The sequence below is a fragment of the Vulpes lagopus genome, chromosome 2 (assembly GCF_018345385.1).
Source record: "Vulpes lagopus strain Blue_001 chromosome 2, ASM1834538v1, whole genome shotgun sequence".
Taxonomy (NCBI): Eukaryota; Metazoa; Chordata; class Mammalia; order Carnivora; family Canidae; genus Vulpes; species Vulpes lagopus.
This window is the reverse complement of record NC_054825.1, coordinates 9,487,863-9,508,295: the sequence shown is the minus strand read 5'-3', so window position 1 is coordinate 9,508,295 and position 20,433 is coordinate 9,487,863. Positions and strand designations below refer to the sequence as shown.

Below are 20,433 nucleotides of genomic sequence, written 5' to 3'. Positions count from 1 at the left end.
AGATTCAAGGTCTCAAGAAGACCCCAGGTTCAGACTATGCAGATGATTTGCATCCACATGTCACACAGAAGCTCCAAAATCGGCTTACAACCACCAGAATGTGGTTATAGAGGTTGGTGGGTGGGGTCTTCTTTTCTTGGGAAGACTGGGTCTCCCCTCTGGGTGGCCCTGTGTTTACGCCTCTGTGGCCACAGCATGGGGTGGGCCACAGCTCCCTAGACCGTGAGCAACTCTAGGGAAGGCATGGAAATCTCATTCATTTTTGTAGCCCTCTCTTCTAGCATTGGTTCTGGTGCATGCTATGGTTTAGATGAATGCATTTCATTTTATTTTTAAAAATATTTAATTAATTTAGTTGAGAGAGATCAAGTGTGTGAGAGAGAGGGGGCACAAGTGGGGGGTGGGGAGGAGCAGAGGGAGAGGGAGAAGCAGGCTTTTTGCTGAGCAGAGGCTCCATCCCAGGATACTGGGATCATGACCTGAGCGAAGGCAAGAGGCAGACGTTTAATCGACTGAGCCACCCAGGCGCCCCTGGATGAATGTATTTCAGATAATTGAATGAATCAACAAATCAGTAAATACTTTCTGGAAGGTCTGGGTGAAATGAGATATTTATCAAATGATTTGGCTGCATCTGGGTCCGTAGTCACAATTGGTAAATTGTTGGGCTCAGGAGAGGCCTTTTGTATTTCCAGTTGCTCCCTTGGTTGTGCTGGGCCAGCAGGGTCTGTCTCTGGGAGTAGGTGAGGGCTCAGCAGACGAGTGAGAGAAGATTTCTAGCAACAAGGAACAGGCAGTCACAGGGAGCCCCAGAATCCGGAGGAGCTCCCCTAGCCTGTCTCCCAGTGCCTAGCCTGTCACCTCCACCGCCTTCCTCGAGAACAGGACCTGGGGCTCACGGAGCTCGGTTTTTCCAGAGCACCCACCAAGCCAGGTGCCTCGCTGGAGGAAAGGGAGGTTGTTTCGAATTCACCTGAGGGTGCTGTCCACTTACAGGCCGCGCACCTGCCCAGAGCAGCACCACCTTCCAGAGGGCCAGATAACCAGCGCTTCTCAAACTTAGCCGACGTGGAACACTTTGTCCCCTTCAAAGCTGGCCTGATTGTTTATGGGATGTACTTTTTTGGGTTGCAAATGACAGAAATCCCAACAAAGCCAAATGAGGACTCAAGATCTCATGTAATTGTTGGCGGGGGGGGGGGCAGGGCAGAGCAGGTCCCTGGGGGTACCTCAGGACCAAGTGGAACCAAGGCCTCCACATCACCAGGACCTCTGCCCTCTGCCCTCTGTTCCTCTTCGGGCTTCTCTCTGCTTGCTGGCCCTAGACTCTCTTAATGCACGCTGCCTTCTTCTACAATGGCTGGAAACAGGCTGCTGGTAATGCCTGTATTCTTATTCTATAGAGCCCATGGCACGTCCTTGCCCCTCTGGTTTTGGGGGTCTTGTATGTACCCCAGTGGGAAGGAGTACTGCTGGGAAGACAGACTGAAAGACAATCATTGCTTTGGGAAACAGTCCTTGGGGTTTAAAAAAGCCCTTTTCCCCTTCCTGACATTTATGCTTCACTTAAATGAGCATTATTTAAATGGAATTTTTAAGATCTCTCATCACTTTCCGTCCTGTGATTTGACGTTTTGACTGTCGTTTATATTTTTGTATCTTGGTTTTATTTATTTTTTAAAAAAGATTTTATTTACTTATTCATGAGAGACACAGAGACACAGGCAGAGGGAGAAGCAGGCTCTATGCAGGGAGTTGGATGTGGAACTGGATCCCGGGACCCCAGGATCACGCCCTGAGACGAAGGTAGATGCTCAACTGCTGAGCCACCCAGGTATCCCTGTATCTTGGATTTAAAAACTGATTACCTGGGGCGCCTGGGTTGCTCAGTGGTTGAGCGTCTGCCTTTGGCTCAGGGCATGATCCCAGGATCCCAGGATCGAGTCCTGCAGGAAGCCTGCTTCTCCCTCTGCCCATGTCTCTGCCTCTCTCTCTCTGACTCTTATGAATAAATAAATAAAATCTTAAAAAAATAGAAAATAAAAAACTGATTCCCCAGCAGATGAGCCTATGATGGGAGTGAAGGAAAAGGGAGCACCTCTTGGGGCCTCGGACAAGTGGCCCCAAGTTTCCAAGAGCTCATTGTTTTCTTTATTCAGTGTTGTTCCCTGGGTTTCTGGTTGAATTCTGGTTCGCAGAGACCTGGGGGAGGCAGGAGAAACATGTCTTTCATCTGGGTGGTGCCACAGCACGTTAGACACTTTAACATCTTACGTCAAATATCCTTCCTTTCTCTGGGGAGCAGATGACCCCTCAAAGTATGATAGGTGTCCTCAGTCTTGGTTTTGACTAAAGCAGTCATCCTACAGCTAGAATCTTGTGTGTAACTGCGTTTCTCCTCCAGCAGATGAGAGCAGGAGCCAGGCTTGCGTGGCTCACCTTATATCTGCGTGTAGCTGGGCGCCAGCTCGCAGGCGGTGCTCAGCCGGATGATAAAGCAGATGAGCAACCTGACGCTTGAATATGTGGCCAGTGGCCAACTGAGAAATGCTTTTGTGTCTTCCGACACTCCTATTTGATTTCTTCTCCAATTTCTCTTTCTTCTGGCTCAGAGAACTTCATCAGCTCAGAACCCAGCGTCTGTGCAACCACCCGGGGACAGTCAGAACATAAAAAGGAACCTGGAGGAGAATTCCAGAAGTACTGACCGTGGAGCCTTGCACAGGTAAGAGCCGGGGTCAGAGGACTGACACAACCGGATGCGTGGCCAGCTCACTGCCTGCTCAGCGTTGGCTTTGGAAAATTTACCCTAAAACCCATGACATGGTCCTCAGTGGTGATGCGGTCAGAGCAGTGGCCCATAGCCTGCTTTGTGATTGCCTCGACCTGCAGGAGCAGAGAATTAATGTGTTTTTCTGCCCACTGACACTAGCAATTATAGGCTTCCATTCCAGCAGTATTCCAGATTGTTTATTGTCATTATCGGAACGTAAAAAAGATCAAGTCTACCAAAGGACTTCTCAGGGGTGTCTCATGTGTGGTGAGTTGGGGTCTGTGTTCTGGCGCAGTAGCCAATAAAGGGCACTGGATGATAAGATAGGATTCAAAAACTATTACTAAAGAGACAATTTTCCTCAGTCCCAGGGAGGCTGGTGGATAAATCCTGGAAATTAAGAAGGTCACACTGGTGCAGTGGGACAAGACCAGTGCGGGGCGTGGCCCATCCTCGTTATGATCCCCAGGACCTCCCGATTTCCCTGCTGTGGCTTTTGGGAAGAAGCCCAATAGACTCCACCCGCGTGGTGTTTGGCACTCATAGTTTTGGGGGCGTTCCCAAGCAGAGGGCCAGCAGACGTGAACATTCAGTCCCCAGAACAGACTCGGGACAAGAACACTGGAGGCCGTTAGTAATTGTCTGTGGGTTCAGCGCATGACCTATCTGGTTGGAAGAACCTTCCTGAGCAACTGAAGCCCAGCTTCCAGGAGGCTCTAATGACAGGCCTTAAAGGAACAAATCCACTGGAGCTCCACGGAACAAAAATGCAAAATTGAAAGGTAGACTCGCCCCTCCCCATCACTAGACAATGAAATCTTAGGTCACGAATGCTTTGCAGTATCACTTGACCTAAGAGTTTGAGCAACATTTCTATGTTTTGGGTTTAAACTTCAGAGGGTCATGGTGAGTGAGAGCGACCCCTGGTGACAGGAATTTCCACGCCTGACTGGGACTACTTTCTGGGTGGCTCAGGCCACAGTGGTTTCTAGAGGAGGCACTTGGAACCTCTTGGCCTTGAACATTAGATCTCTTTAGGGGAACGGTGGGGCAGGGTATTCTTTTCTTGCTGAGGGAATCACAGAACGACACCGTTGACCCCTGTGTTCTGCAAAAGGGAGGCCTCCTTTACTTCCTACACGCCCCTGTGGAGTTCTGCTTTCATGAACTTTCTATGAGGATCACTGGACAGAGTTTTTAATATTTAGCTCTAATGAGACCAGATGACCCGTCTAAACTGGCTCTGGGTGACCGCGAAACTAATGGATAGATTAATCTTTTCTGGAATTCTACGCAAAGGAAATCCCTGTTGGCCGAGACCCAAGGTCCAGACTCCCCTCCTGACATCTTTGTGAGGTTCTGGGATCTCTCAAGAGGCTTGGGAAGTATTTGGGGCCTCCATCACGGCTAGACTGAGGAGTAACGGCAGCTCAAAGGGCTTTTGTTTCTTCTTCCTCAGCTTTACTCAATTATTATTTTTCCCTGGAGGAAGAATTGCTGCTCATTGCCATGTGAATTGAGCATAAAAGAGGTGTCTTCTAAGAGCAAGCCCAAAGAAGCAACTTCCTGTTCCCAATTAGAAACATGAGTTCTCCTCCAGAAATAAGTGAATGTCTGTGGTGCAGGGCTCTGGACTAACTAACCCACCAACTATCAAGAGGTGCACGGGCTCCTGGAGTCAGGTCGTTTAGGGGAAGAGAGGGCAAGTGCTGGCTCCCCAGTGACGCACAGGGCCCTCGGCACCCCCGATGATGATAGTAATCACATTTAATGTTCATTTTGCAGATGAGCACCAGACACCATGCCAAATGCTCTAGCACACAAAATACACTTTTATTTCCTTCAAATCAATTCATTTCCAATTCCAAATCCTTACTTTACCCCATAGTACCCGCTGGTCCAGACCATGCAGTCCCTCAGGCCCTAAGACAGTGCTGCTTTCGTGACACTCTGGGCACCCGGGAATCTTGGATGAGGCCTAGAGCCCCATGGCCACCTCTTTCTAAGACTTTGCTCTCTTGTTATCCTCAAATGCATTTGCCTCTCCCTTCGCCACATCAGACAATTAGCATTTTCCCTTCATAGGATCTATTGTAGGTTTTTACAAAAGACGGAAAAAACCATTGACTTCATACTGTGTGTTCTCCTTGGAAAAACTCTAGAAAGCCCAGAAAGGCTTGCAGTGGCTCCTGCTGGACCTGGGACAAGGGAGGGGAGGACGGCCTGTGTGACTCTTCCCTAACGACCCCTGTGCGCAGCGTTCTCTCCGCCGTACAGATGGGATCACTGAGGCCTGGAGCTCTGTGTCCTTCATGGGTTAGCGGTTGGAGTCTGTGGTTTCCGCCTTGAGGGTCTTCTTCCCTCTGAATTACACAGGGATGGGGTTCCTACATCCCAAGGGGGTTGAGTTCTTCATCCAAACGAGTCCCATCGTTCAGCTGCCTTGCTTTCCTCTTGCCACATGGTGTCACTGTTGCAACTTAGCCCTGTGTCCCTCAAACCCCGCAGAGGCTGGGGGGTGCCTCCCCTGGCCCCTGCCGGAGGACGATCCTGTGCTCCTAGCACAGAGCCAGCTTGCCCCTCTTACTGCTCCAGGGACAGGGGTGACAGCAGGAGCCCTGGGGTCTCTGCCCCAGGGGGTAAGTAGGTTGTAGCGTGGTCAGACACTAAACAAGGCAACAAAAGGAAGACAGGCACTTTCAGGTAATGTCAGAGCTCCAAAGGACACCACGCGGGGCATCCTGATAGACGGCAATAGAGAAGGGAGCGGCCAGTTTAGATTCGATCATGGGTCTCAAGGTGAGGTTCCAGACTGGCAGGCTCCACACCACCGGGGAAGTCCATAGAAGAGCGGTCCTAGGTCAGACTCCCTGAATCATAAGCTCTAGAGGTGGGCTCCGGTGGGCTGTGCTTAACCAGGCCTCCAGGTGATTCTGATGCACCCGGGTGTTGAGAACTCTGAAATCCGATGCCCTGGATTAGATGGTCAGGGAAGCAAGGGATGGAAGAGTGGAGTCTGGAACGGCAAAAAGGAGGCAGGTATGGGAAGACCCAGGTCAACGGACGGGCAGTGCAAAGGACACAAGGTGGCAGTGAATTTGGTGAGTTGGAGAGACAGAGGGAGATTGATGAGGTAGGGAGGTGGGGAGGAGGGCAGGGTCCAGAGCCCCCAGACCAGGGCCCAAAGGCCATGGTAAGAAATCTGGATTTAGGTTATATGAACTGATGTATAGTTCTTTTTTTTTTTGTTTTTTGGTGGAGGTGGGGTGGTTTGAGAGGAGAGAGAGAGAGAGAGCATGAGCTAGGGAGGAACAGAGGGAGAGGGAAGGAGAGAATCTCAAGCAGGCTCCCCACTGAGCATGCAGCCAGACGCGGGGCTCGATCTCACCACCCCAAGATCATGAACCTGAACTGAAACCGAGAGTCAGATGCTAAATCGACTGTGCCACCTGGGCGCTCTGATTTATGGTTTGCTCAGACCTCTCTGATCACCGTATGGAGAATGCCAGGGGCCAAGGCGGGAGGCCAGAAAAGTCAGAGAGGAAACCATGCAGGTCCCTGGCAGGATCTAGGGCGCCTAGAGCGAGGCAGGATCTCAACCTTACATTCATTATCTTCCTCCCTCCTGGTACAGAAGCCTTCCTAGACATTTTATTCCTAATTGCCTTTTTCCCTCCCCGGGAAATTCCCATACCATAGATATGTTGTGTATGGACCGTGGTCTTTGGATGACATCCTGGACCCGAGAGTCCCCTATAATTCCACTGTACCACCTAAGATACTTTTCCCCCTCCCCTCTGGGGATGGGACAGGCCCACTGAGCACACAGGCACTGACGTGATTAAGGTGAAGATGGAGATATTTGGGGCTGAGGGATGCCAAGACTCGCTGATAGATTGGATTGGGAGGGAGGGAGAGGACACTCAAGGAAGATTCCTGAAGCTTTGTCTTGAGCAATTGGGCGGTGAGGACTATTTGCTGGGAAGTGAAAAAGTGGCCGAAGCAGGTGTATTTGCTGAGTTCCGTGGTCGCAGACCCAGGGCCCAGGAGGGAATCCTGCCGCTACCAGGTGACGCTGGCCAGTGTGCGGACTACGACAACCCCGGCCTCACGGGGGCACAGGAGAGTCCTCCATCTCTGGGGAAGCGTCTGGGCTCTCTTGCGTTTCGGGGACAGCTCACTGCCTGCTCTGCGCCCAGCACTCTCCACCCACACCTGAACAAACGTCACCCCTTTGCGGGGAGGTGGGGCAGATTCTTTACTCCATTTAGCAAACAAGGCTCCACAGCTTACCACAGGCCATGCTGTGAGCTTGAGGCCAGAGGATGTGTTGATCCAGTCATAGAGAGAGGCACGCAAGCAGATCTTTCTAGAAAAGCTCAGTGCTGTAGGCAGGCTCTACGGGAGCACAGGGGCACAGGGGTGGGAGAGAGGGCCCGGCTGGGGCTGAGGGGAGGGAGAGAGGTCTCCAGAGGGAATAGCCTTGCCTCTGGGTCTGCAGAACCAACTAGAAAAAGGGACCTGTGGGGAAAGGAGACAGTTCGAGGCAGAGGAATAGCTGTCATCATTACGGATCAAGAGGAAACAGAACTTAGTAAAGGACTAGACATAAGAGGCTCCTTTTTTCTTAAGATATATTTTTAAAAGATTATTTATTCATCAGAGACACATAGAGGCAGGGACACAGGCAGAGGGAGAAGCAGGCTCCCTGCGGGGAGCCCGATGTGGGTCTGGATACCAGGACCCCCGGGATCACGACCTGAGCCAAAGGTAGACGCTCAACCACTGAGCCACCCAGGCATCCCTAGACTTACAAGGGCCTTACATGGAGAATTCCAGAACCTCTTTAAGCCTGGGAAAGACAGGATGGAGCATATTTATTAAGCTCAACCTCTTGACTTCTTCAGATACACAAACTTAGAACAGGAATCCTTGGTGTTTGGGTGACAGCAGGTTAGGGAAGGGTAGAAAGATGGTTTGAAACATGAAAGAGTGGACTTGCGATGATGGGCACAGGTGGTCCTGACGCCTTGCCTGCCACTGAGTCACCTGTACGTGGGGCGTGGGACCCAGTGCCTAAGCCCACACCTCGCCCACCGCTCAGCGGGGATGCAGGCAGGTGACGGGAAGGCCACGAGGACGGCGGGGCCCAGGAGGGTGAAGGAACGTGCCCCCCACGCACACAGAATGTGGCACGATGGGGCCTGCAATCCAGCTGGGTCCCCTGCTGCCGGGAGCCGGGCTCAGAGCCATCGTGCTGGGCTCTCGCGGGTGTCTGAAAACATTTGTGTTGTGGCTCCATAATTAGAAAGCAAACCCCAGTCTGTCCTTACAATCTAATTTCCCTGTAAACAAGGGCCGTTCTCAGACCCAGAAAAAAAAAGGAAAATCAAAAAGATCTGTTTTCTGAGCAGCGGCCGGGGCGGCTCTGAATGAAGGAGCCCCAGGTCCCCTGCGCGGCTGTGATCGTTCCTTCCAAACAAACTTCTGCAAAGTCCCAGATGCGCTTCGGAGCTCCTGCCAAGGCCGGGTGTGTCAGGCAGGGCCTCCTCCGCCAGTCCTGCTCCTGACTCATTATTTATCCCTGCAGGAAGTAAACAGGCAGAGAGGGCGGGTAGTGAGCTCCCCGGCTTGTGCCACGGGCCCGAGAGAAGGTCTGTGAATTAGGTCTGCTCTCTGCTCATCTGGCTTCCAGGGAGCATTTAGAGAGAGGCGAGCAGGACTGTTTTTCCACCTGGAGATCATATCCCATTTACTGTAACAACTTGGGAAATACAGAAAAGTGAAAAGGGAGGGGAGGAAAAAAAAATATCACCAACGCACTCACCATCTATAGACAACTGCTCTTAAAATATTAGCATTTCCCTCAGGCTTTTCTCATTGTTCTAGTTCTTTACTGATTGTGATAGCTGTGTGTGTGTATATGCATGTTCATATGTACTGAAATATTTAAATACATGCAAACAATACATTTATGAGTACACATGTTTATATATAATATATATTTAAATATGTAAATGATATATCAGTAGGAATAGTTTTATATGCGGTGTATTCAATTAATAGACTATGTTTTAGAGCAGTTTCGGGTTTACAGAAAAATTGAGCAGTGAATTCTTTTACAGAGAATTCTTTTTTTTTTTATGTTGCTGCCAAAGGCTTTATTTTGAATTTAAATTTGAAAAGTGACCTAGAATTTATGTTTTTTTAATAATAAATTTATTTTTTATTGGTGTTCAATTTGCCAACATACAGAATAACACCCAGTGCTCATCCCTTATACATCCCCCTTCCTCTTCTACCGTTTGCCTTATTATTATTATTATTATTATTATTATTATTATTATTATTATTTTCAAGTAGGCTCCGTGCCCAGCGTGGAGCCCAGCAGAGGGCTTGAACTCACAACCCTGAGTCAAGAGATCAAGACCTAAGCTGTGATCAAGAGTCAGATGCTTAACTGACTAAGCCAAGCCACCCAGGCATCCCCAGTTTGCCCCATTATTAACATTTTACATTAGTTTGGTGCATTTGTAACAGTTAATGAGCCAACATTGACTCATTATTATTAACTAAAATCTAGTTTACGTTAAGCTTTACTCTCGTGTTGTACAGTCTGTGGGTTTGGCAAAAGCGTAATACAATGTACCCACCATTGCAATATCTTGCAGGAAAGTTTCACTGACTTGAGAAATCTCCTGTTTCCGTCCCCCACCAACCCCTGATGACTACTGATCTTTTTATTGTCTCCAACGTTTTGCTTTGTTTTGTTTCCAATTGCCTTCTTTTGTTGGTATAAGATACGTTCCATAAGAGTATGAAGCTGAGGGCTTGATGAATGTTTATACTCCTGTACACCTGTGTGATCAAGCCCCACTCTAGAGCTAGATCATTTCTGTTGCCCCAGAACATTCTCTCGTGTCACTTCCTAGTCAGTACCCTGCCTAAGCATAACAACTGTTCTGACTTCTACCACCAGGAATTAGTTTTGCCAAGTATTGCTTCACTTTATATAAAGGGGGATTAAAGAGCATATATACTTTGGTGTCTGGCTTCTTTTATACACAGCTACTTGTTGGTTTTTAAAATTATTTCTTATTGTGGTAAAAAAAATACATAACGTATAATTTACCATCAATTCTAAGTACAGTTCAATGTTGTGCAAATGTTTCTATTCTTTCTTTTCTTCTTTCTTTTTTTTTTTTTTTTTTGAGAGGGAGAGAGAGGGGGTGGACAGCGGGAAAGGGAGAGAGGGAATCTTTAGCAGGCTCCCCGTGAGGCTCCGTCTCACAACTCTGAGATCATGACCTGTGAACTGAAATCAAGAGTTGGACGCCTAACTGACTGAGGCATCCAGGCACCCCGTTTCTATAGTTTCTTCAGGTAGAAGCTGAGGCCATTGATTTGTTTTCCCTTAATATATGTGCTTTGGTGCATTGAAAGTCTAAGTCTTGCTTTAACTACATGTGACATTTTGATATTTGTGTTTTCATTTTCATTTGGTTCGAATACTTTCAAATTTCCCTTTTAATTTCTTCTTTGACTCATGGGCCACTAGAAGAGTATTATTTAATATCCAAATACTTTGGGGATTTTCTAGATATCTTAATTTTTTTAAGACTTATTTATTTTAATGAGAAAGAGAAAGACACACACAAGTCAGGGGAGGGCAGGAGGAGAGACTCTCAAGCAGACATCCCCCCCAAGCTTGGGTCCCCACGTGGGGCTCCATTCCACAACCCATGAGATCATGACCTGAGCTGAAATGAAGAGTCAGACACTTAACCAACTGAGCCACACAGGAGCCCCCAGTTATCTTTTGTTATTTTTCCTTTAATCCCATTGTAGCCAGATGATATACTTTAAACAATTTTAATCTTTTAAAATTTACTGAGATGTTTTTAAAATGGGTAGAATATGGTCTATCTTGTAAATGTGTCATTTTCTCTTGAAAATAATGTAATTCTGCCTCTAATAGATAGTGTTTAATACATAGTGATTCGGTTAAATTAATTGATAGCCTTTTGTATCTGCACTGATTTATTAATCTGCTCTTTCAGTCAATTACCAAGAAAGGTGTATGGAACTGCCAGTATATAATTGTGGACTTGGCCATTTCTATTTATTTATTTATTTATTATTATAAAGATTTTATTTATTTATTAATGAGAGACACACAGAGACAGAGAGAGAGAGAGAGAGGCAGAGACACAGGCAGAGGGAGAAGCAGGCTCCATGCAGGGAGCCCGATGTGGGACTCCATCCCGGGACTCCAGGATCACGCCCTGGGCCAAAGGCAGGCGCTAAACTGCTGAGCCACCTGGGGATCCCCTTGGCCATTTCTTTTTATTCATCAGTTTTTGCTTTATGTATTTTGAAGCTCTGTTACTAAGTAAACTTTTAGAATGTTTATGCCCTATGAAATGAACCTTTTCTCATTCAGATGACCTTCTTTATGCCTGGTGATACTCCTTGCTGCAAAATCTTTTCTGTCTGATGTAATACAGATGAACTAACTTTATTTTCATTGGTATTTTCATAGTATAGCTTATCCCCTCCCCTGCATTCTCTTCCTTTTAATCTATGTGGTTTTTTTTAAATTTTTTTTTATTTATTTATGATAGTCACAGAGAGATAGAGAGAGAGGCAGAGACACAGGCAGAGGGAGAAGCAGGCTCCATGCACCGGGAGCCCGACGTGGGATTCGATCCCAGGTCTCCAGGATCGCGCCCTGGGCCAAAGGCAGGCGCCAAACCGCTGTGCCACCCAGGGATCCCTAATCTATGTGTTTTTCTTAAGCAAAATTTGAAATGCTTTTCTCATACAATTGGGTCTTCCTTTTTAATCCATTCTGAATAATGCTCCCTTTTAACTGAAGTGTTTATAACATTTACATTTAATGTGATTATTAATATGGTTGGCTTAAATCTACAGTCTTATCATTTGGTTCCTCCACCTCCTTTCTGTTCCTTTTACCTTCCTTTTTGGCCTTCTTTCGGAAAAAAGTCATTATTTTTATGATTTTATTTTGCTTACCTTTTAACTTATTAACCACAACTATATGTTAGGTGATTGCTTTAGCATCTATATGATACATCCTTAATGTGATAAATCTGCTTTCAAGTGATATTGCACCATTTCATGTATATTTAGAAGAGTTTTGCCCTTATAACAGTATACTTCTATTTCTCCCCTTTTAGCCTTTGTGCTTTGTTGTCATACATTTTATTTCTATATATGTTTCAAATCTCACAATATAATTATTTTTGCTCGATATAGCCAATTATCTTTCAGAGGAGATTTACATAATAGAAAAAGACTTTATATTTACCACCATAGTCACCATTTCAGTGATTCTTTATTCTTATGTGTAGATATTGATGGTCATCTGACATTATTTCTTTTTGGTTTGAGGGGACTTCTTCAACATTCCTTGAGAGATAGGTCTGATGGTGATTAATTTTCTTAGCTTTTAAATGTCTGAAGAAAATCTTTGTTTCACCTATATTTTAGAAAGATATTTTTGCTGGGCAAAGTTTCTAGGTAGACAGTTCTTTTTTCTTTTACTACTTGAAAGATACTGCCCCACTGCACTCCAGCACATATGGTTTCCGACAAGTTTCTGTGACCCTTTCTTTTGTTCTTCTGTCTTTTCTTCTCTGTGTGCTTTTAATATTTTTCATGTTTTTATTGGTTTTAAGCAATTTGGTTATGATGAGACTTGGTGTATGTTTCTTCTTGTTTCCTGTGCTTAGAGTTAGATTCTTGTATCTGCTTGTTTATAGTTTACATCATTTTTGGAAAAGTTTTCACCTGTTATTTCCCCAAATAGTTTTTTAAAATCTCCCTTCCGCCTTTGTGGACTATATCTGCCTATTTGAAGTTGTCTCACAACTCACTGATGCTCTCTTTTTGTTTTTATTTTTTATTTTTTTTTTTGTCTTTTTTTCTCTGTGTTTAATTTTGGACTATTTCTATTGCTATGTCTTCAAGGTCACTAATCTTTTTCTCTCTAATGACTAATCTGTTACTAATCCCACCCAGTGTGTTTTTCATTTTATTTTTTTATTTTTTGTTTTTCATTTTAGACATTGGAGTTTTCATCTCGATATATATGACTGGGATTTTTTTTAATGATTTCATTTATTTATTTGAGAGAGAGAGAGAGAGAGAGAATACAAGCAGGAGGAGGGACAGACAGAGAGGGAGAAGCAGGCTCCCCTCTGAGCAGAGAGTCCGCTGGGGAACTCGATCCCAGGACCCGGAGATCATGACCTGAGCTGAAGGCAGATGTTTAACTGACTGAGTCACCCAGGCACCCCTAAAGATTTCATTTTTAAGTAATCCCTAAACCCAGTGTAGGGCTCAGACTCATGACCCCAAGACCAAGAGTTGCATGTTCCTCAACTGAGCCAGCCAGTTGTGTCCTGATTGGGATCTTTTTTTATATCTTCCGTGTCTGTACTTAACACGCTGAATCTTCCCTCTAGCCTCCTAACATGTTTATAACATGATTATAACATGTTTTTAAAAGTCCTTGTGTACTAATTCTCTCATCTGCATAATTTCTGGGCTCGTTTTGATAAATTGAGTTTACTTTTCACTGTGGGTCATGTTTCCCTGCTTCTTTGCATTCCAAACACTGTGGGCTTTATGCTTTTGGATTCTGGATATTTTTGTATTCTTATAAATATTCTTGAACTTTGCTCTGGGATGCAGTTCAGTTATTTGGAACAGCTTAATCCTTTTGGGACTTCATTAGGTGGGACCAGAGCAGTGTTTAGCACAGGTTCATTTTTTCTACTACTGAGGCAAGGCTCTTCTTAGTACTTTAACAGATGTCACATGAATTATGAGTTTTTTGCACTGTGGTGGGTGGGAACAGGAGCTCTTCCCAGCTCTGTGTTAGCTTTAAGGATTCTGCTCTATAAAACTCTCAGGTGGTCTGAACCTAATCTCAGGTGGTGTTTGTACATATACATGCTGATCAGAGCTTGGATATCCCCAGAGCTCTGTCTTTGCCCATCTTCCTCTTCTCTGGCACTCAGTTGCCCAGCTCCATCACCTCAAGTCTGGGAGACTCTTGGGCTCTCCCTGGGCTGCTTTCTCCAGGCCCTTATGGGGGTAAAAGCAGCACTTACTCTGTTGCTTTCCATCTCTAGGGATCACAGACCTCTGTTTCTCCTATCTCCTGTAGCAGCTGATCCCCCATTAGTCCAAACCCCTGTTGTGGTAACAATTCTTTATATGACTCTTCCCAACCCAAGCTCTCTGAAAAGACCAAAAAGCCATCGGATCAAGTTTCTTTCTCTGCAGTAAAACACCTGGCATTTACTTTGGGAGGGGTGGGGAGACACTTCTAGAAAAAAAAAAAAAAGATAATAAGGGAGAAGATGCCATGGGCAAGAGTTGTTTTTCTTTCCTTCTCAAGAGCAGCTTGCATTCTAGACACTGATAGTCTCTTTTCTTTTTGCAGCCTCAAACGCCAACTTTGACAGGAGTTAATCTTAAATAATCACTGCAGCTGTGTTAATGTTGGGAAGGAGCCTGGGATGGTTTTTATGCCTTTAACATGGAACTAGCTTGATTCTTGGTGATGCTGATTCATCAATCCCTCCACCCTGTACACATTTAGGACAGTGAGATTATAGAGAGGCAAATCTACAGTGGGTTGGTGACTGAGACTTATTCTAGAAAGAAACCCTTTATCATTTTTTGAGCTCGGTACACATGCACAGAGCCTCACATAGGTGACACTAGTGACATTGTTTTGTTCAGGGAATGCCCCAAATTCTCTGAAAGATTTTTCAGTCATCAAGGGAAGATTCCAATATGTTTTCTGCTTTTACTGCATTGACAAAGGCAGGAAAATGACTTTAATGTACACGAGAAGTCTTATCAAGAAGGAATATTAACAAAAATATGTCTACCACTATTTGTTGTTCCTTTACGTCAAAATAAAATAGAAATGCCACCGTAATCCAAGCACACAAAAAACCACTGCTTGCATTTTTCTGTGAGTAATTTGTAGGATTTAACCTAAAAATAAGAAAATATTGCTGATGTGTTATTCTAGTGGTAGAGCAATGGGTGACCCTGTGCCTGGCAAAATGAAGCTCGAGGCCAAGAGCAGGTACCAGCCCAGTGAACCCAGCTCTCTTCTCCCATCTTCCCATGGTGTTGTTGGCCATTGGCATGTTCTTTACTGCTTGCTTCTTTGTTTATGAGGTCACCTCCACCAAGTGTACTCAGAATATCTACAAAGAGCTCCTCATCTCCTTGGTGGCCTTGCTCTTCATGGGCTTTGGAATCTTCTTCCCACCTGCTCTGGGTTGGCATCTATATATAAGTTTCCAAGGGTTCCAACCAGGCGGCTTCCCTGCATTCCGGCTTTTGTAAATCAATTTGTTTACTATTGCTGGAAGTGTCACATCTGCTGCTCATAATAAAGCCACATGTGTGACCAAAAAAAAGAAATTAAGAAGGGGGCACCTGTGGCACAGTTGGTTGAGTGACTGACTTGTGGTTTGGGCTTAGGTCATGATCTCAGGGTCATGGGATCAAGTCCCACTTTGGGCTCTGCATGCAGTGGGGAGTCTGCTTGAGGATTCTCTCTCCCTGCCCCCCACTTCTTTCTCTTTCCCTGTTTAAAAAAAAAAATTAACACATTTAAATGAATTGGCGTCTGGTCATGACAGTATCTAGATGCATTGGAAGGACAATGATAGATGCAAGTGACACCCAGAAAGAGATTCGTGCCACATCTCTCTATGGGGAGCTCTTGTGTGCAACAGTCCAGCAGCCCCTTCCAACAATCAGTCTGGGAACCACAAAATTGGGTTAGTCCACTGTCTTTTGGACCCCACAAGAAAGATGCTGAAAAAATTGGTTAGAAGACAGTTTTTGGATTTTTCTTGGAATCCAGTTGCCTGCCCTTCCCCCCTGCCCCACTCTGCTGGATAATGGAGTCTCTGACATGGGCTGACATGTTGACCTTGAAGTCATCTTAAGTTCATGGTGGCAGAGTGTGCACTGAATAATAAGGTGATTTATTTATTTTCCTCTCGGCTATTGCATGGGTCGCTCAAGCATTGTGGTCTTTGTTTATTCTGTAACAGAATGAGCACAGGAAAGAGTTAAAACTACATTAAAAATACAAAGCTGAGTCAGACAGGGCTGCCAAGGTCACTGGGCTCCTTGGTCTCTGTGCAGGAAGCATTGTTTGGACAAATTAGGGCCGTGTGTGTAGATTGGCCCTAATCTACTAAGATCGCAAAGAAGTTTCTGAGGAGGTACCTTCCTCCGCGAAATACCAGGTTTAGTTGTTGAGACCTGGCAATTTCCCTCTCTTTATTAACTTGAGAATTCTTTCCTCTGCACGAATCACTTGGAATTTAAATCCTTTCCCAAAGTCCCTGGAATAGGCAGTACCACTCATAGTACAGGAGTTTTTTTATGTCAGTTAAAAAAAATTATTTCTCGTTTCTATATTCATTCCATATTGAATCATTCATTCAGCAGAGTATGTACCAGTGCTAGACTGAGGTATAAAAATAAATGAGATGAATTCCCTCCAAGATCCAGAAGGCCGTACCCAGTGGGAAAATAAGTGCGTAAACAAACAAGATAACATGCAGGTACTGAGTCTACACACAGGCTTTAGGGGAATAGAAAACACCATTCAGGGGAGAAAGGGGGTCTCAGCATGGAGGAGGGAAAGAGGAAATCCCGTGGTGGAGGAGAGTTGGGGGTTCTCACTGCAGAGGAGAGTTAGGGAGTGTTACCGTGGAGGGGGAAGGAGGTCCCAATGTGCAGAGCCCTCAGTTGGCCTTGTTCTGAGGCACAAAGGAGCTATTCACATGTTCTTGATTTACAAGCATATTCTGTTCCAGAGCAGGTGAGAGGTGAGTACACGGGGTGCTTTGATAGTGTGTTTTCAGAACTGTCCTTCTGGTTCTCTAAAGGACAGCTGAAATGTCTTTACCAGATCTTCCTTTTACTTAGGGCTGTGCATCCCATCCTATGTTCTCTGTGTGGCACACCAGTCTCGCTAAATGCCCTATTAGAAAAGGGGGCAGAGGGCAGCCCGGGTAGCTCAGCAGTTTAGCGCTGCCTTCAGCCCAGGGCCTGATCCTGGAGCCCCAGGATCAAGTCCCACATTGGGCTCCCTGCATGGAGGCTGCTTCTCCCTCTGCCTGTGTCTCTGCCTCTTTCTCTCTCTCTGTGTGTCTCTCATGAATAAATAAATAAAATCTTTTAAAAAGGGGGGGCAGAGGAAGATTTTTGAGAAACACTAAGTTTGGAAAACACTGTGCAGGTATCTTCTTGTTGATTCACAATGTGTGGTGGTATCTCAAAGGCACTGAGAAGTCCTACGGTAAAGAAACTTGTTTAATCATGCTTCTTCTAGTGCTTCCTGTATCATCTAAAGAGCAGGGACACTGCTTTCTTGCACATCTAACAATCATATTATGAGAAACATGGAGTTCAGTGTTTAAAAGCTTCTGATAGAATTGAAAAAATGGAGAACATATCTTACACAACTCTTGTTAGTCATTAGTAATTGATCCAGAATGATCTATCATAGTTGGCCCAATCATGTATCAAGTTCTCTATTTTTTAAGATTGTATGTATGTATTTGTTTATTTATTAAGAGAAAGAGAGAGAGAGTGTGTGTGTGTGTGTGTGTGTGCATGAGTAAGAGGGCTGGGAGGCCGAGAAAGAGGGAGAATCCCAAGCAGACTTTGTGCTGAGCGGGGGAACTCGACGTGGGGCTCAATCTCACAGCCCTGGGGTCATGACCTGAACTGAAATCAAGTGTCAGATCCTTAACCAACTGAGCCACCCACGCACTCCTCATATATCAAGTTCTTGAGGGAACTCTTTTCTTAGGCAGTCTTCTTAGTTTGGGATAGAAAAGAGAAAGAAAGAAAAACTGGGAAGTGAGCATCTCATAAAGAGTAGAGTATCTCCAAGAATCATGGTTATTTATAACCCTAGAGCTTGTTGGTTACCAGACTTATGATCCACAGAGAGAAAAAATACAAAGTAAAGGACAAGACTAAAGACAGTGAATTGGTTGGGTGATTAGCCATTTAGCTGTGTCATTGTGAAGATTGACACGATCCCCAAAGTAACCAGGTTTGTCCTGATTCAATGTTTGGAAGAACTGAAAACATTTTGGAGTCCAGTTTCCTTTCTTTGGTTGGGGTCTCGGCCTTCCTTCTACTGAAGAAAAGTCACATGTACAACATGACCCATGGGTTCATTCAGATGTTGGCAAGTCCTAAAAACTTATGGGAGAAATAGAACGCCACAGTCATCCTAAACTGCTCTTGGGGTTTGGGGAGCTAATTCATCACATCCCTTCCCACCAGATTCTTACTCAATCATGAAACTGGCACCGGAGTCTGAAAGGAGAAGAGAGCCAGCTTTATCAGTGGCAAAATTGGACAAGCAGATACATCGAAATGGGGCTCCTGATACTGCCCCCTGAGCTAATCTTCCCCACCCAGTGCCAGGGTGTGGACAAGCACAGGGCGCCATGAAGCCTGGGGAGGGCCAGCTCCAGAGAGCTTGTCACTTGGCAGGCAGCTGGGGGAAGGCAGTTCTTATCTCTGCGACCTGGAGCACCTTAACCCCCACCTGTGTGGAAACTGTATCTATGGGGGCTGATTTCCCCCTCTCACCAATCAGAGGAGTCTCACTTCTTCCTGGGGGATAACCCTAAGGGAGAATAGGGCAGAGTGTCATACTTTCTTTGAGAGCTCAGCTGTGTCAGAAAAACCCCAAATTTATGGGCCAAGGCAGAAATACGTGCAGCTGAGGACCACCCCCAGCCCAGAGCCCTCTCATCACCACCCCAGCTGCCACAACTGGTAACAGTATATTTGGACTGGTGGTTTCCAGGGGCTGCAGTGGAAGTCACAGGATCTCTCTCTACCCCTTGCTTTCCTTTTCCAGAAAGAACATTGGAATGCAATGAGTAACAGTGATGATGTTATGTGGGGAAATCTTCTAATCTTTTCAATTACACTAATTTATGAAAATAACAAATCATTCACAGACTTCTGTACTTTATAATTAGTAACAAATTTCTTGCAGTGCACCCCCTAAACTCATCAGACCCACCAGTGTGCACAGGGACTTGTGGTTGAAAAGTGCTGCCTTAACCTCAAGAAGCGTTTGAAACAAAAGTACTTTGCCTTTTCTGAGCCTCATTTTCCTGGATCTTCAGCAGTAAAATGAAGAATTTGGACAAAACAGGTTACTAGGTTACTATGCTGAGATTGTCACATCAAACAACCATGACTTGGGAGCATTTCTGCATATTTAGAATCTTTGATTTGGGTTCACTTGTATCTGCCCACTCACGCATTCATCTACCCAATCATCCATCCACCAACCGTTCATCCATTCATTCAACCATCCATCCGTTCATCCAGTCATCCATTTACCAGTCAATCACCCAACCATCCAGCCATTCCTCTAGCCAGCCAGCCAGCCATCTACCAACCATTCATCCATCTATCCAGCCATCCAGGCATCCAGTCATCCATCCACCAATCACCCATCCACCTAGCCATCCATCCATCCATCCATCCATCCACCCATCCATCTGTGCATCTACTCATACATTCGTATATTCAATGTTTGCTATATGCTAGATACTGGGGATACAATATTGTAAAGAAACAAGACTTAGTCTTCATTATACTCCAATGGAGGGAATGATCATCGATCCATGTTGATGGCAACTGTGACTACAGCCGTCAGTAGGTGGGCCTGTGAAAGCAGATCTGATCCAAGTGGCCAGGCCAGGAGGGCTTTGTTGACCAGTGATGAGTAGGGCTGGGACCTGCCGGGGAAGAGTATGAGGAATCCAGGCTCCGGGCAGATGCACAGATGGGGAGGTCCGAGTGGGACGAGACAGGAAAGGTAGGCAAGGGCCACAGCTGATTGCAAAGTGAAGCCACCGGAGAGATATCCCACGAGGGTGGTGGGATTAGGCTTCTATTTCTAAGCCGTTTTGCTCTGGCTGCAGATTGGGAAACAGAATGATGCAGCCAGAGTGCATGGGAGAAGAGGCTGGAGTGCCTGTCCAGAAGGTGTGAAGTCGACAAGTACAGGGAAGCAGGAGGTGGCAGGACCCCGGAGCCAGGCAGTGTGTGGGGCTCGAGCTTGCTTTGTTTGCCTCAGGAGCTCTGAGCCCCTGGGTCCAGTCTGAAAGCTCTCTGGGGGGGGGGGATCCCTGGGTGGCTCAGCAGTTTAGCACCTGCCTTTGGCTCGGGGTGCGATCCTGGAGTCCCGGGATCGAGTCCCACATCAGGCTCCCTGCATGGAGCCTGCTTCTCCCTCTGCCTGTGTCTCTGCCTCTCTCTCTCTCTCTCTGTGTCTATCATAAATAAGTAAATAAATAAATCTTAAAAAAAAAAAAAGAAAGCTCTCTGGGACTATTTCTACATGTGTGCAATGAGGGCCATCTACTCTGCAGCGCTACTGAGTGGATTGTGCGCAATCATAACTGGAAAGTGCTTAGCATCCGTGATAAATGCTCAGCAGGTGGCAACTCTCCATCATGACAATTTTGCTTCCTGGTTTTGCTGGTTCCCTTGAAGCTTGGAAGTTCAAGGGCCATGCTTGTTTTTTCTCAACCAGC

The 20,433-nt window shown here is 45.8% G+C and overlaps 1 protein-coding gene and 1 pseudogene across 1 annotated transcript in view; both read left to right on the top strand.

Moving 5' to 3' along the window:
• The window catches only part of TACC2 (transforming acidic coiled-coil containing protein 2), a 219,079-nt gene that overhangs the window by 35,774 nt on the left and 162,872 nt on the right, over nucleotides 1-20,433 (top strand). Inside the window, exon 4 of the mRNA XM_041730819.1 lies at nucleotides 2,613-2,725. Within this exon, the coding sequence (XP_041586753.1) occupies nucleotides 2,613-2,725 (113 nt within the window). The remainder of the gene's footprint in view (nucleotides 1-2,612; nucleotides 2,726-20,433) is intronic.
• LOC121485425 lies at nucleotides 14,884-15,122 on the top strand (annotated as a pseudogene).